The 16,914-nt window shown below is 37.7% G+C and overlaps 2 protein-coding genes across 6 annotated transcripts in view; one reads left to right on the top strand and one right to left on the bottom strand.

The window, feature by feature from the left end:
- Nucleotides 1-14,729, bottom strand: part of LOC105674464 (uncharacterized) — a 42,215-nt gene extending 27,486 nt beyond the window's left edge. The window contains exon 1 of the mRNA XM_012370794.2: nucleotides 14,712-14,729. The gene's annotated coding sequence lies outside the window, so the exon portion shown is untranslated. The remainder of the gene's footprint in view (nucleotides 1-14,711) is intronic.
- The window catches only part of Ptp10D (Protein tyrosine phosphatase 10D), a 33,608-nt gene that overhangs the window by 9,207 nt on the left and 7,487 nt on the right, over nucleotides 1-16,914 (top strand). For 3 of the 5 annotated variants that reach the window (XM_067354792.1, XM_067354793.1, XM_012370760.2), the window contains exons 2-13: nucleotides 9,135-9,381; nucleotides 9,703-9,978; nucleotides 10,046-10,252; nucleotides 11,315-11,668; nucleotides 11,782-11,954; nucleotides 12,083-12,446; nucleotides 12,542-12,811; nucleotides 12,966-13,274; nucleotides 13,596-13,874; nucleotides 14,479-14,888; nucleotides 15,061-15,438; nucleotides 16,613-16,805. In XM_067354792.1, the coding sequence (XP_067210893.1) occupies nucleotides 9,135-9,381; nucleotides 9,703-9,978; nucleotides 10,046-10,252; nucleotides 11,315-11,668; nucleotides 11,782-11,954; nucleotides 12,083-12,446; nucleotides 12,542-12,811; nucleotides 12,966-13,274; nucleotides 13,596-13,874; nucleotides 14,479-14,888; nucleotides 15,061-15,438; nucleotides 16,613-16,805 (3,460 nt within the window). The remainder of the gene's footprint in view (nucleotides 1-9,134; nucleotides 9,382-9,702; nucleotides 9,979-10,045; nucleotides 10,253-11,314; nucleotides 11,669-11,781; nucleotides 11,955-12,082; nucleotides 12,447-12,541; nucleotides 12,812-12,965; nucleotides 13,275-13,595; nucleotides 13,875-14,478; nucleotides 14,889-15,060; nucleotides 15,439-16,612; nucleotides 16,806-16,914) is intronic. The other 2 variants (XM_067354794.1, XM_067354795.1) reach the window with 2 other exon arrangements.

Here is a 16,914-nt window from a genome sequence, read left to right as displayed (position 1 = left end):
CGCTGTGCAACAGCAAAATATCTTTTTTTTTTATGTAAATATGTTTATACAATGATAAAAGAAAAATACTTTACGTAAACAGCATATATCATTGATCTGCATTAATGTTACCGTGTAAAACAATCTGACACGACATCTGAAAATACGAGTCAAAGAAATTTATTCGCAAACGTAGGAGGCTCGTAGGATCGTTCAATTGCCGCGTGGGTTGGAGCAAATTAAAATGGTTTTATGCTTGCTCGCAAAACCATTGCTACGTGCCCCCGCTGTGCCTAAAGCCGGCTTCGCAGAGTTCTGTTATGTCATGCTGAAGCTAAGTTAACAAATTGATTTTTATTTGAATGTGCGTTAAAATTAAATCAGTGTAAATATCGGCGTGTGATTAATGAATGACAACATAGTCGATAAATAACAATTTACCCAATATTACATACGTATTATGGAGTGTAGATATTTTCTTTAATAGAAAATTCTTTGGTCTCATTAGAGCCGGAGTCATATATCATAATAGATCTACGTACCGGAGGCTGTCATAGAACCATTCGCTTACACTACCGCTACCACTACTATGCATCGCAGTACACATTACAATATACAACTCTCTTTATTACTGAATTATTCATAAAATACTACATCATTTGAATATTATCGTTTTTTTTTTATTCAAAAAAAAAGCATGTCTTACATGTTTCATAATTTGACCTTTTCAAGTTTACAGACTCATACAACGCGACGAACATTCGGATGTAAAAATGTAAATTGCGATGCCACGTTTGATAAGTGTTCATTTATTACGCGAATCATTAAAGTTCCCGGATGCAATAATTAGCTTTAATTTATGTTACAAACACACCGCTGTACAAATCCTTGGAAGATCTGACGATATAATTTGACGATAATTATTTCTAAATAGCCTCAAATTGCGATTTATCACAGAAGCCCAAGCCTTCATTTTTTAATTTGAGATAATTTTGCAGATTCGTCTTCCAAATTTATTAATTTATAGAAGGAATCATTTCAAGAAATTGCAATTCATTCATCAAATGCGTCAATTGTTTAACAACTGATACAATTCCAAATAAGATTTGCAATGCGCCTCATTGAGTTATTCATTATAATCAATAATCATCGCTAATATCTTAAACTCGTTAAAAAAGAATTAGCTGTCCTATTTATTTTACATACGAGTGTAGTCTCATCATAGCTCGCAGCATTGAAATGCTGAACGCCAAACTCTGTATTTGCTCGCCACAAGATCGTATAATTACACGAACGATGACGCAAGCCTTAATTGCGCAAAGTCAAAAGTTGCGTGGTAAATGCGTCACGGATAGTCGAGAAGCAACGCGCGTTTTATGTCCAAATGAGTTTGTAACGGACATTATAGCGAAGTGCATTTCATTCTCGATTAAACATACTGAAGTCTTATTTTAACAGATTAAGGCCATGCAGATATATCGACACAATTTCTATGATATAATATTGCTTTTTACGCAAATCGTTTTTAAAGTCTTTATTACACAAATTTAATTTTTTACTTCTAGAAAAATAAAAATCATATTTTGTGTGTCTTTAAAAGAAACTGTAATTTTAATTTAAAACATTATATATAAAAATAATTTTAAAAATTTATAAATGAAAGTGACTTTAAGATTCTAAAAATAGCTTCTTATTTAATAATAAAAAATTAATTGTTTGTAAATTAGTTTTCCATAAAATCTATTTTTAAGAGCAAATATATATGCGCGATTGCAATTCATAAATAAGATAAATTATATACTGCATGCATAGAGATTTACTAAAAGTTTCGGCACGGAAGTAGAAGCATCCAAGCCTGGCGAGCGACCTAACAATCGCCTACACAATGTGCCTCATAGCTTACGCAATCATCAATCACTTCGCGCGCAGGTAACGTTTTTTTCATAATGATTCGCTGAGACTCGCCGCGAAGACTCGAATTACATTCGAGAAGCTGCGAGCAACCGGTAAACAGGAAACGAGACGGTTAAGTGCTTCCAGATCTTATCTAGATTTATACTAGTATATTAAATGCATCATCAAATGCGGATTATTGTTTAAAAAAATACCCGATATGGATAAAATTGGAATTTATGCAAATGTGTTATTGCCAGACGCGTCTTCAACCTTGTCATAACTTTTCCACCGACAACTTCCGAGATGGTTGTAACTACGAGTAACTAAGTTTATAACGATGAATCTTTGCCAGAAGGTAATTTCTAGATGAATGCAATTGCTTCGTTACGTAACTAATGAATTCGACGAAGCGACGCTGTCATTTTTGGCAGACGCAATTGTCATTTTACATAAATCATTTGCCCGACGGCCGAAGTTAATATTCCTCTTGAAAAGCTGTTAGTGCTTAGTAGATAAGCTACGAGCAGTAAATTCCTTTGCCGGAATGAAATTCTAGTAATGTCCGCTATTCACAAGCCGTGCGATGCAGTACCTGCCTTCGCATAACTGCCGATAATTATCTTAAGTGTTCGCATTATTTACCATCGACATCTCTGTTGTTGATGAAAACTTCAAAAACCAAACACATATACCGTTGGAATAATGCTTGCATTCGTGTGCGAACACGTTGCAATTAGCATACCATTCACTTGACGTATCAGTAGTTTATTTTCAATCCATAATTGCAAACATACAGCCAACAATCTCTGTATATATGACAAACAATTGTTCTATAGGGTGGGTTTATATGCGTGACAAACAATTATTCTAAGGTGTAATGATATAACATAACATACGTATCGTTTCTTTGCTGTCTATCGCTCTGTTGAGAGAGAAGGAGATATAATTGTCAAATAAACACGTAGCAATTAATCGGTCCGGTTTGTTGACCGACAACAAATATTCATTAATTTCTTTTTAACACGAGAAATATTTTCATAACCGGTCTCACATCCTTCAGACGTTCCTATAAAAAAATGTCAAAGCCCTCTCGTATATATATATATATATATATAGCAATTAATGAGGCATCACGCCGCGCTTGATATGGCACGCCGTCGTTTATCGCCCCTTTGAAAGAATAAATTGTTCAAGCAGTATTATCATAAAACACGTCGTGTGTGTTCAATATATACGTGACATACCGCTCATTGAACAATATTATTTCGTGTGATTTTCCAGAGACACTTCCGCTGCGATCAGCGGAATATTCGCGAGCCGAAATGCTAGAGCGTTATGTTTCGGTGAAAGAACTATTCTCGATTATCATCTCGGAAGTCATCAGGAAGTAGAGTAATACTGAAAGGGAATTACTGAGCGATAACTAAGCATAAGCAGCGTTATCGCTGCTCGAAATGTCACGAGCGCTTCGTTAAAAAGGATTATTCATCGATGACCGCGCAATCGTATCGCGTGTAATCGTTTTGAATACTGAGAATCCATTCACAATAAATATACATGGCAATATACATAAATAATGCGTCCATTGAAAATATAAAAACGCTTCTATGATCAAAAATATAGGCTTGTTGATTGATTTATCTCGATCAAATAGTAAAAATGTGAAGAACGAAAGGCTTTAAACGTTGCGCATTGCGACAGAAAGAATTCTATTTAACAGTCTCGTTGATTTTCCGATTCTCGCGAACAGACTTCGACGACACGCCAATGGAAATTACTGTAATGATTCCGTTTCGCGGTAATCGTATCGCAATCATTATCGTTTTATCTTCTCTGCTGTCTGTACAAATTTCAAACGGTCGTTTCAGTGTCACGCTTTGTCAATGGACAACAGGATGGACAATCACGTGACACGCCGTAAAAGTTATATAATCGACTAGTCAAGAGAAATACCTACATCGGAATGTTAATGCAACGTCCAGCTGTAAATTCACCCGTTTGGTGTAAGAAACGTTGCGCTGGCTCGCGTGGAATACAATATGTGGGTCGATTCGTGGTGCCGATCACAAATGTAGGCGTGCAATTCGCATCCGCGAGTTTGTTGGTCATTCAGCACAACAAAGCATACGCAACGCATTCGAAAAAAATAGCGTGCTGTTGAACGTAATATACCAGCGCCCGAAGTTTTGCAGTGATTAAACTGTTTGATCGCGAAACTCGTTTGAATTAAGCTTGAAACTTCTTTGGCTAAATGTATAATTCTGCTTGGCAAATGACGATCGATAACAGTGAAAAACCGTCACGCGAGATTGTATGTACGTGACATCAGTGCGACTACCTAAGAATAACGTGCGTTTTGTTATTACCATCGCGCTTTATCTTGCTTTTTATTTAATTCAGCTATTAGCAAATTAAAGAACTTCTATTTAATTAATCATGCACGGTTTATAATACACTAACTTAATTTTGTAATTGACTATAATAGAGACATATAGAAGCATCAACACAATAATAGCACACATATTTACATGTTCTACAAAATTAGCAAAAAATATGTACATTTTATACAATGCTAAGAATAGCTCGTACTTAAGCAAAATACATTTCAAAGAAGAAAAAACTACTTAACATCACACGCAAATAATATTGCAGCATTTTTGCCAAGCTAATATATTACTGATGTATAGAATTTTTGTGAAAGAAATATTATCGCGATTAAAATAACGGAAAGGTAAATGAGAAAATTGTGAATAAAATATATAAATTATATATGAGGATATTAAGTAGCAATTGAAAGGGGGGAGGGGGAAAAGGAGGCCTCCATGCACGAATCGAACAAGGTCGCGCAACAGGTTTTGCAAGGGGTAAAGATATGGTGAAGCACGCGAGCTATTTGAATTCTACCGAGTACAAATTCAAAACAAGCGTCTTTCCTTCATTCTGCGCTATGAATTTAGCAATGGATTCATAATGCACTAACTTAATTTTATAATTGACTGTAATAGAGACATATAGAAGCATCAAGACAATAACAGCACACGCATTTACGTATTCTACAAAATTAGCAAACAAATATGTACATTTTATACAATGCTAAGAATAGCTCGTACTCATACAAAATTCATTTCAAAAGAGAAAAAACTAATTAACATCACACGCTCGAAATGCTCGCCGTGTTGCTGCCGTTATACTGTTGCAGTTCATACGACGTCCTCATTTTTATGCCGCCGCTTCTCTAAGGACAGCCTCGGCGTTTATTATGTTCTTACTGTTTGTTTACGAGTTTGAGACTGAATTTTTTTTCCAGCTCGTCCACTCGTTTCTCATATTCTATGCACGATCACGGGTCTCGCTTATTTAGAAATTCTGGACCTGTTCGTGAACCAGAATGCGTTCTACGCATTTGTGCCTTTAGTCTCAGCTCTGAGACCTGCCGAGACAAAGGGAATATTGGATTCCTGTCGCGCTACGTCGACCAACCTGCTTGTCGTTCGTAGCCAACGTGCAAACTGATGAAATTCGCAGCTAGAATTCATTTAGCTCGAGACGACACAAAACAAAGCCGGGAAAATATACACAAGATACTTCCTTTTTTATTTCACATCTTTGTGTGTGCGAATAGTTTTTCACAGTTTTTTAACAGAAAATTTTTAAGAAAAGGAAATACCGACAAAAGTATAATTCTGAATTATATTGAATAATACGGATGTAATAGAGGATGTGCAGTCTGTCAATTTCGATGTCAACGTAATGCACCGGATGGAGAATATCGTGCTCGGAGAAGCCACACTCTTGCTGTACTTATTTTATTAAAATTGACATTAGCTTGAGCGCTCTCATGATCAATGATATAACAACTATATTTTCAGAATAATGTTTAAAAAAAAATTTTTTTTAGTTGTCCTAAAGATAGAAAAATATTAATATAATTTAATTAATTTAAATATTAATAAAAATATTATTTAATTTCAAAGAAAGTCATAATCTTGCTAGCATCTATGGAATGGATTGTGAATACTGCTTGAAACGTACTAAAAAAAAAAACGAAGCCTACTTAATGCTTTGCTAACAGGATACCGAAACGGATAAGAAAGGGCGACGATCGGCATCAGTCACAAAGTGTCACGGACGCGTCACTGATTGAATGTCATGGACACGTCATTTCTACCTCTACCTACCTAGGTCTTTCACACGCGTTGGACACGAACGAAAACCGCTCGAGGTCGGAACCGCGCAAAGCACGTGACAACGGTCAACCGGAAGTGACGCGCGCTAGTCTGTAAGCATGCGATCGTGAGCCACGTAGATTCCACGGTATAAACTCAGAATCTAGAATAACTCTAGAATCTACTTTCTACTTTCAAAATTTCAACTGGGAGCGATAAGTTAATCATTATACTGGTGAAATAAAGACCGTGCTTTCCACTGAAACATGATAGAAATGATGAGAAACTGCATTAAAATTGAACGTAAATAAAGTTGACAACTTCAGCAAAGGCAACGTACTGCGGAAAATATTCGTACATTCCGCGATCCGGTAACGCACGTGGCAGTCAACGGCAAAGAGGCGCTTTGTTATATTTTTAGAACAAGCCAACGTACGCGATCAGTCTAATAATGATAGAATGCAGTTTTCTCTCACGGTGATTTAGCGTAAACTGTGCGTAGATACAGCTGCGCCGACTCATCAGATGTTTTTTTTTTTCAAGGTTTCACAAACGACTATGAGATAAGTTGTGCTAGGCGTGACACACTTCGTAATGCAAAATCGCGTGGCACATGGGAGCCCAAGTTACATCTGCAATTTCCTTTTTTCTCTCCAATGACGCAAGTTACACAGGCCATCATGGCTGATGTATTTGCCGCGCGATTCTCACAAGAATCTCAAATAAATTAAAATAAATAGTTCCGGTATTCTTCTTTTCAAGTGGCAATTTCGAACGAAATACCGATTGGGCTGGTTTAATGATTTTTTTTTTTTTTTTTTTTTTTTTTTGTAAATACGGAACGTAATTTCGTGAAAAATTCAAGTACCATTTTTTTGCCAGAATGACAACTGAATGTTCAATTACTGGAATTGTGCATTGTGTTTTTCGGAAGTACCGCGCATTTTGCATCTGCTGTCGACATACCGCGTTTAATCACCGCTAGTACGCGCGCGACAAATAATTTCAGTTGAATTTGCACCCTTCTCTCAGCCCAGCGAACCCCAGTGAAGCACCTATCGCAAACGAAATTCTCGCGTGTCTCACACCAGCCATGGATATAACAATCCTCTCGACTAAGCCCGCCGGCAAGCTATTCAACCCTTCTTTGTACAATTAAGAGTTTTTGTCGTCGTCTATGCAACGGCAGGCACAAGGGATAGGTTGCCCTGTGCGAGGATGGAATCGAGAGATGCGCAGAGAAGGCGGGAAATGAGACGTTGTGATAGAAGAAGATAGAGCAAGGATCAATATGCACCTCACTGTCACGGAAGAGTGGGTGTAGGGAAGACGATTTCGTCGCTTCAAGCCCGAATGAACACAGAGATTAATCGTATTATTATCGCAGTAGTCGGCTAATGCCGACGTTGTCATTAAATTCTCGCAAAGTAATTGAGTAACCGATAAATTAAATGTATATCAAATTACAACAATTTATCGGGAAGCTAAATAACTACTTATAATTTTCCGGTTGTGCTTTATGTATTCAAAATTATTTTGCTAAAATATCGATTATTATAATTAAATGTTGTGCTCGACCAATTGCTCCTCCAGTGATAAATATTTGGATATTTAGTTGGGATATTATTATTATTGGAGATTTGTGTGTTGAAATTGCAGGAGAAATTGTGTATTTGTATACATGCAATCTCGTAATATTAATTTTCGGACATGTAATACTAGCACGACATCGATATCTAATATATTTGTTATGAAAGATACACAGTGCGCTTTTGATGTTTGGCGTACGGACATTCAATATTCGATAGAAAATAATTTATGTTTTAGGAACTCTATTCAGTCATTTTTTTTTTTCTTTGCGAATCAAATTTCCTGTTAGATGTCGGACGTCTATATATCGGACATCAGACGCGGTGAATTCCACATTACACGTCAGCGACAGCTTTATGGATTTGCGGCACGCATCTTTCCCACGTCTGGGAACGCGCTGCTTTCAACATGACGTGTATATGCGCTGCTCGTTCATCAGAATTCATAGCTACGAGTAACTGCAAATACATCCATTTGAAATCAACACGTATTGTTTGTTTCTCATAGCCGCTATTATTGTCCCACAAACACTCAGTTTAAATCGATTCTTCTCCAATTTTAAAAACTCCTATGCAAATATAGTTATATAATAAACTTGAAAACATTACACCTGCTGTAGATATGTAATTAGAATAATGAAACGTTTAGCATACGAAAGTGAGTGATTTGCAAGCTACAGCAAATTTTTCGCGATAAAAAAATCAAATTAAACAAGTCTGTAAGCTTCGTTAAACGCTGTCTACAAATTTAAAGTCGTTTCATATTGTGAGAATTAAAATATCGCGCAAAGATACATTAAGAAAGCAAATAATATGCTACATGTTTTTATCGATATCAATATTATTTTTATATCGACGGAAATAGAAATAGAAAAAAATCAATATGCGATGATTTGCATGCTTGATTTTCTCCATTCTCTTGATCATTCTTCTTTAAGGACGCCAGAACCTTGAAATTCAAGATACGAGGCTGATTTATAACGGATCCTTACTAACACTAGCCCGACTCACAGATCACGGTTACGATATTACGCGGCGAGACTGTGTAAAAGTACACAAGCGCCGAGATGAATCTAAAATTCAGCATTGTGTTATCTGAAACTGTTAAACGTATACTTATTCTCATAAAATCACACCTTCCCATAAAAACCCTGTATTGTTTAAATTCAATGTAATAGATAAATTTACATGTATGCATATTAACAAAGTTTACGAATTAATAAAGCATTCGTTGGGAAAGAGAATTTTCCCGTCGTAGTAGAAGAGAATAGTAGAATAAATATTAATTTAATATTATAATAATTTGCGTATTCAATAAAATTATTTTCAGCAAAAGATAAATATTTATAATAAGTTTTTTTGTGCTATCTGTTAGCAACGACAAAGTTCAGCATAAAATATATCGTACTTATTATGTTTCTGTGTGTATTAAACACGGAATTAATTGCATGAGTGATGATCAGCGCGTGCGAATTAATGTCGGTTCTTGTGTGTTTTATCTCAGGTTACACATTCGGCCGATCTCGCGATCGAGATACCGGGCAACCTGAGCCAGGATGATTCCTGGTACCGTTTGGATTACAACCCGCCCGTCGGCTCTCCGCCGCCAAACACTACTATAGCTGCCATCGACATCGGTGATGTCATAAAGTTCAGGGACGGTTTGCCCGGGACGAGATACGAATACTGGTTGTATTACAGCAACAGCACTCTTCATGATTGGCTGACATGGACCGTGTCGATCACAACGCGTACGTAATACGATCTTGTACGGCGATGATCATTTTTTATAGCGCACTTGTTAATTTAACGTTTAAACAGCGCTTTGAAACGTTATGCACAACGTTGTTTTTGTTTCGTTGTTGTTTTCTCAACTATCTGAATTCCGTAATTTCTTATCGTTCTGAACGCTTTACTTTGCATTTTATCTTAATGACTTTAGTGGGCTTTTAAATTAACGGTCTGAACGATTGTAATTTCTAATGCAGTCGAACAAGTAATTAAACAAGCAAAAACGATTGCGCGGTAAAGATTCTTCTCGGAAGATCGATTAATATTGTATTATTTATCAGCGCCCGATCCTCCTTCAAACTTGACGGTGTCGGTGCGAAATGGGAAAACCGCGATCGTATATTGGTCGCCGCCGGCCCAGGGGAATTATTCCGGTTTCCGGTTGCGGACGCAGAGCTTCAGCGAGATCGGAAATCCCAGGACCAGCATCATTCCGGTCGACTCGGTGCCCTACACGCTGCGAGATCTCACACCTGGTGCCACGTATTCACTTCAACTGTTCACCGTGCTGGAGGCGAAAGAGAGCGTCGCCTACACCAGCAGGAACTTTACGACAAGTATATACCTCGAGAATTATAAATACTCGTAAATCGATAAACGTCTCTAGCATTGGAACATTTATAGAACCGAATACTCCGGGAAAGTTCATCGTCTGGTTCAGGAATGAAACGACGCTGTTGGTATTATGGCAGCCGCCTTATCCTGCCGGAATATATACGCACTACAAAGTTAGTATAGACCCGCCAGACGCCATAGAATCCATTCTCTATGTAGAGAAGGAAGGCGAACCACCTGGTCCTGCACAGGCTGCTTTCAAAGGACTCATTCCAGGTCAGCTGTCCACCATCGTGTAATTACACGCGCACATTACGGAACATTATCGAATGCGCCGCGGATAAACCGGACTACGTTGCGTAATCGCATTTCGTGGTACACTGCATTACACCGTGAGAAATCGATTCTGAACAGACAGGAACTGTGCCTCGCATTGCAAATGATATGTGCATACCGCGAGATATTTCCACATACGCGTTGAAATCAAACCGATCTCATCGCTCCCTTTTTTCTAGATATACGAAGCGGAACCATTTCAAGTAGAATTACGGAGAAAGTATCTGCTGTAAAGAGAACGGTTCATGAATTGGAAGACGCGAGTAGATTTTGTGCACAAATGTATCAACATTTATTTTTCTCCAAAAACACAAACAGACCTTAAAGACTTTTTCCTACTTTAGAGATCGTAATGTACTCGCGTAGATGAAACGAACAATTACAAAAGATAGCGTTTATTCCGTCCTAATTAAGTTGTGTACCAGAAGTTTTATTTTCCTCGTACGTACAGGTATTTCATTCTCCTGATTATACAAGTGCAACGGAATTTTGTTATCACAACTGGTATCTACGGCGTTTCTTAGAAAGCAGTAAAGTTATGCAATAAAAAAAAATTGCGGTATAAAAATTCGAAGTGAAACTATTAAACTTTTACAACAATGTTTACAACAAGTGGATACTGTAAACTTTCGCATATCTACTTTCAAAAATCTTAAATTTATTTGTATGAAATGACAATGCATTAATTAAATATTTTAATTAAAGTTGATGGTTCCTTGAGCAAATCATTCAATAATTCATTAAATTTTATAAAATTTTGAACACGTACACACACACATGTACACTTTATACTTATTTAATTTTAAAATCATTATAAGCGAAGCATTAATTCACAATTCACAAAGATTTAAAAAAAAAAGATGTGTATATATTAAATCATAATAATCAAATATTAATCATAATAAATATATAAAATTATTATCGCTTACGAAAACAAAAAAAATATGCTTTACTGCTTGTATTACTATTGTGCTTTTATATCGCCCGTATTTCCGGTTATAGGTAGAGCGTATAATATTTCCGTGCAGACCGTTTCCGAGGACGAAACATCCGCGCCTACCACAGCTCAGTACCGTACGGTACCGCTGCGTCCTCTCAATGTGACTTTCGACAAATCCTCCATCACGTCGACTTCCTTCCGCGTGTTTTGGAACCCTCCGAACGGAACGTCCGAATTCGATAAGTATCAGATATCGCTCGGTAGTAATCGGAGGCTCGCGCCGGTCACGCGAAACCGAGACGATGAGAGCAGATGGGAGTTCAAGGACTTGGAGCCTGGCAAGACATATCAAGTGGTCGTAAAGACGGTTTCTGGCAAGGTCACCAGCTGGCCGGCCAGCGGGGATGTCACTCTGAGTACGCCTCACGCTTGTGCCGCTTCTCCATTTGCTACTGCTTTTGCTTTGAATTCAGCAATGTCGTGATTATCTGTAACTATGTCGCTTTTTAATCTGCCGACGTATTTGCAGAGCCGCTACCTGTTCAGGATCTCAGAGCGGTGATCGATGAAAAAACCGGCATGGTCGAAATTTCCTGGAATCCGGAGAATTCCAGTACGCAGGACAGTTACAAGTTACAGTACCATGAAGTGGAAACGACGATTGGTGGCGACAGCAACACTTTGGCAACCGATAAAACCAGGGTGAGGCATTTTACGGAACATTTTTTATTGAGTAAAAAAAGGATTTTACGAGCAGCGCCGAACGTTTTAGATTGCAGTTTTTCTCGTATGTTCTATACATTTCTCTGACACAATTGTTAAATCGATAGGTCACCCTGGAAGCTCTGCTGCCGGGTAGAAATTATTCCATAATCGTTCAGGCGATTAGCAATAAGATCGAGTCAAACGAGACCGTCCTGTATCAAGCGACGCGTCCTGCCAGTCCTATAATCGAAGATCTGAAGCCTATTGAGAAAGGTCTAAATATCTCCTGGAAGAGCGACGTTAATTCTAAACAAGAAAAGTTCGAAGTCACCCACAACAGAAATGATACCGGAGAAAGTGCGACCACTCTGACTACGGAGTCGCATATTGTCTTGGAAGATCTTTATCCTGGCGCGGCGTACGAAGTCAAGGTCTTTGCCATTAGTCATGGACTCCGCAGCGAGCCGCATGACAATCTGCAAGCCGTCTGTAAGTAACAATCGTTTATTTCTTCGGATTCATAGATCATCATTCCTCATCGTGTTCTGTTTTATTTATTAATGATCCCTCGAATTGCTCTTCAGTGCCGCATCCGCCAAAGAATCTCAGTATCGAAAAAGTCACGAGCAACACCGTCGTCGTGCACTGGGAAGCTCCGACAGACTCAATATTTACCGAATATTCCATCAGATATCGTACAGAGGATGATCCCAGGTGGGTTAAACTACCCAGCGTTCGCGACACGGAAGCGGAAGTGGCGGACATGACACCCGGCGATAGATATACTATACAAGTGAATACCGTCAGTTACGGCGTCGAAAGTTTGTACCCGTTGCACGTGAATCACACAGTCAGTAAGTAAATTTTTATAAATTTATCGCGTGATACTCCAATAATAATTAATGTATGTGTGTTTCAATTATTTCAATAATTAACTTACAAGCGCCACCGCAAAAAAATTATTGTGAAATTATTGAAAACTTATGTTACACTTTATTATCATTTTAGAACCTAATCCGGTTTTGAATATCACACCGATCATCGACTCTACCAATGTGACCCTCGAATGGCCGCGGCCTGAAGGTCGTATCGAAACCTATGTTATACGATGGTGGCCTGTGGATAATCCAGCAGACATCAGGATGAAGAATGTCAGCGAAGGCAACGATGTCTCCGACATCGGTTTCGAGGAGAATTCTGTGCAAACCGAGAAGATCTTAGTGAGCGACTTGATGCCTGGAATGCAGTACTTCTTCGTCGTCTACACGATCTCCTATGATCTCGTCAGTGACATCAGCAATTTAACAACAAGAACGAGTGAGTATGCATCGATCTTCTCGTCATCGACGTCATCGATGACGAGTGAAATCTTGTTAGCGTAAATACTGTTATGGCCTATTAACGAAATTTCGCCTGAGCACGAATGCTAACAGATACACGCGACATCTCAGTTTTTCTTGCTAAATACTAATTCTGTTCGTATCGTGTGCGCTTTTTGTTACGTCATATTTATCTCTCAGAATTTAGACCGGCTTGGCGATTTCGTTCGAAGGCTGACAGGGGTAAAGAGCAATTAAATTCATGGTATATAGATCGATTCGCAACTGGGTAAACAAAAAATAAAACTTTAAAATCTAGTGCCGCTGATCCAGTCTGAGGTCGTCGTAGTAGTCGACCGTGATCAATCGGGATCATTGACGTTGAGGTACACGCCGACGCCGATTCAATCTTCGCGATTCAATCTATACCGGTTCAGGATTAGCGATGAGCACAACACCACGAAGGAGCGCATGATAGACGACTCTGACACCAAGGTTACATTTGTTGGATTAACACCAGGCAAATTGTACAATGTTACTGTTTGGACAGTAAGCGATAATGTAGAGAGCAGACCTCTCCTGCGGCAAGACCGACTCTGTGAGTATCCACGCAATACAGCGTGAATTATTACAATGCTTCTTACATAGATGCTAATTAATCGATTTTAGATATACGAGTGAACGCTAATATCTGTTTAAATTTTTGAAAAATTTAATTTTTAGTTTATATCATATTTTTATATTTAATATAACGTGCTTAAAGACTGCACCGATTTATAGATAATCCATTTATGTTAGTAGCGTGGTGTTATTATTCTTGAGATATTAATTGAATATTATTTTCTATAACATTATGATTAATCTGTGCATACATGTGCATAGACAGATAGTAATTTTGGAAAAAGATTGCAGTGAAGGAATTAAATAAAAATCGCAATAAAAAATTATCGGGCGAGGCAATAGAATCCAATGCACGGTAATCTGCGCGAAGAATTTATATCTTGTTAATAATAATATCATCGCAATATATATTTCATCTTTTATATCAAGTTTCTTATGGCAGCTAATATTTATTTAATTTTTATGTATGTTATATTGATATTATTTTTATTCGCGCGAACCAAAATTTTTCGTAAAAGAAAGATTAGGCATTTTTTCATATAATTTGTCTTTATTAGCCCGAAGATAAATATGATTTTTAGATCCTGAACCGATCACTGCGATCCACGCGATCAACGTAAATGATACGAGGATCACCTTGACCTGGGACGTGCCGCAAGGAGAGTATGACACTTTTGAAGTGCAGTACATAAATACGGAAGGGAACTACATCCAAAATATTACCTCGGTCAACGTGATCACCATTTATGATCTAAAGCCGCATAGAAATTATACGTTCACATTGGTTGTACGTTCGGGTACAGAATCTTCTTACCTGAGAGTCTCAAATCCGCTCAGCGCCAGCTTCACCACCAGCGAATCGTATCCCGGAAAAGTGGACAAGTTTCATCCTGTCGATATTCAACCGGGTGACATCACGTTCATGTGGTCGCTGCCTAGTCAGGAACAAAATGGCATTATCAGAAAATTCAGCATCACTTACGGTTTAGAGGTAAAATATATCTTTATGGAAACACTTTAGAAAAATTCATCTTTTCATACAATGTAAAAAAAATACACGAGACGTCAACGATCGCAGAAGTTCAGGCTATATTTCACATTTCTTTGGAAAATAAATCGTGAAGCGTATTTGGAATCAGATCGATATTTTTTCGTGATTCTAGGGCTCGACTCACACTCAGATGCAAGACTTCAAACCGAATGAGTTACGCGGTGTCATCAAATCTCTCATACCGGGCAAGAGCTACGTCTTCCGAATTCAAGCGGAGACAAAGATCGGCTACGGTCCCGAAGCGATATGGAAGCAGAAGATGCCGATATTGGCACCGCCGAAGCCGTCCACGCAAGTGGTGCCGACCGAAGTCTGCAGAAGCAGCACGACAATACAAATCAGATTCCGGAAGAACTATTTCAGCGAGCAGAATGGCGCGGTCACGTCGTATACGATCATCGTCGCCGAGGATGACAGCAAAAATGCTTCTGGACTGGAAATGCCTAGCTGGAGGGACGTTCAAGCTTACAGCATTTGGCCACCCTATCAGGTAAAGTTTATTTCTTTTTTTATTGTACAATTCTTAAAATGGAAACTATAATTTACAACCATAAAGTATATGCAAACTTAAAGAAATATTTCGTAATACATTCAAATATCATGTCAAGCTTTGCATTATGCTTGAAATAATTCGATCGTATGACAAATTGTAAAATATATGTTATGTAAACTGATTATTATAAAATCGATTTAATTAAATTTCAGTAAGAGTTAAACAAATGTGCATAAAGTTTTCTTCTTACAATAATCAGCAGTGTTAATTTCGAGTCAATGCAATGAATATGCTAAAAAGATAGGTAATAAACAGATCGTTTAAAATAATTAATACAACTGATTATACCGCGAAGCTCGTTGACTTGCAAGATCACGGACGATTGACGTAAAACGTATGCGTTAGATCCGCAATCACGCATAAACGCCCGCAAGCTACGATGACAACATTATACGTGGATTGAAGGATACGCGTAATCTAGTTGCGATCTGAAACCGCAAAAGTGAAGATGTAGTTGCCACAATATGGACATTTTGCAAAATTAAACCGCGAAACAATGTGTCTAATAAAACCAATTTTAATTAAATTTTAAATTTACAAATTCTTAAAAGTATGTCAAATTACAATTTGACATTTTTCATGATAAATTAGTAGACTTTGTGTTACAAAATTTATCTTAAAAATAATATATGATATTATAAAAACGTTACAAAAATACGATTATATTAAATGGCAATTCTATTGCAAATATTAACAGTTTAGTTGCTCAACGAATGTTATTGTGATCATTTGCAATTTTATGCGACTGATACTTTGAATAATACCAGTATTAATATTAATGTTCCTTTAATGAAACTGCGCACTAGATCAAAGTTCGCCGAGGAATGTGTGATACAGGAAATTGTTCTTCGCGTCTTAGTTAAATCGCGTCTTAGTTAAAAAGTGCAAGTTTAAAAGATTCGACGATGGATATTTTGAACGATTTAATTTTGGAAACCAAGAAAATATTCACATTGGTGCTTATGAGATAATAATACATACATATCTTCTATAATTAAAAATATTATTTTCTTTAAATTATAGGCCTAAGATAAATTTGTTTAATAAATTTGCACACATTATTATAACGTCGAGTCAGAATAAAGACATGTAATTTTCAATAAAATCTTAGGTAATGGAACCGTATTACCCTTTCAAAAACGGGTCTGTGGAGGACTTTACAATCGGCTCCGAGAACTGTGATAACAAAATCGGATATTGTAACGGACCATTAAAATCAGGATCCACGTATCGAGTGAAGGTGCGTGCGTTCACCGCACCAGACAAATTCACGGACACTAGCTACAGCTTCCCCATTCAAACAGGTGAGAGCGATCGCGTGGAAAGTCTGAAGACGTGAGAGAAACCGCGCGCCCATTAACGCATTCGATGAGAATTGAAATAGTAATATTCGTAAAGATGTACAAATGTGCA

The sequence above is a fragment of the Linepithema humile genome, chromosome 5, assembly GCF_040581485.1.
Source record: "Linepithema humile isolate Giens D197 chromosome 5, Lhum_UNIL_v1.0, whole genome shotgun sequence".
NCBI lineage: Eukaryota > Metazoa > Arthropoda > Insecta > Hymenoptera > Formicidae > Linepithema > Linepithema humile.
The sequence above is the reverse complement of the archived record's forward strand: the minus strand, read 5'-3'. Positions and strand labels throughout refer to the sequence as shown.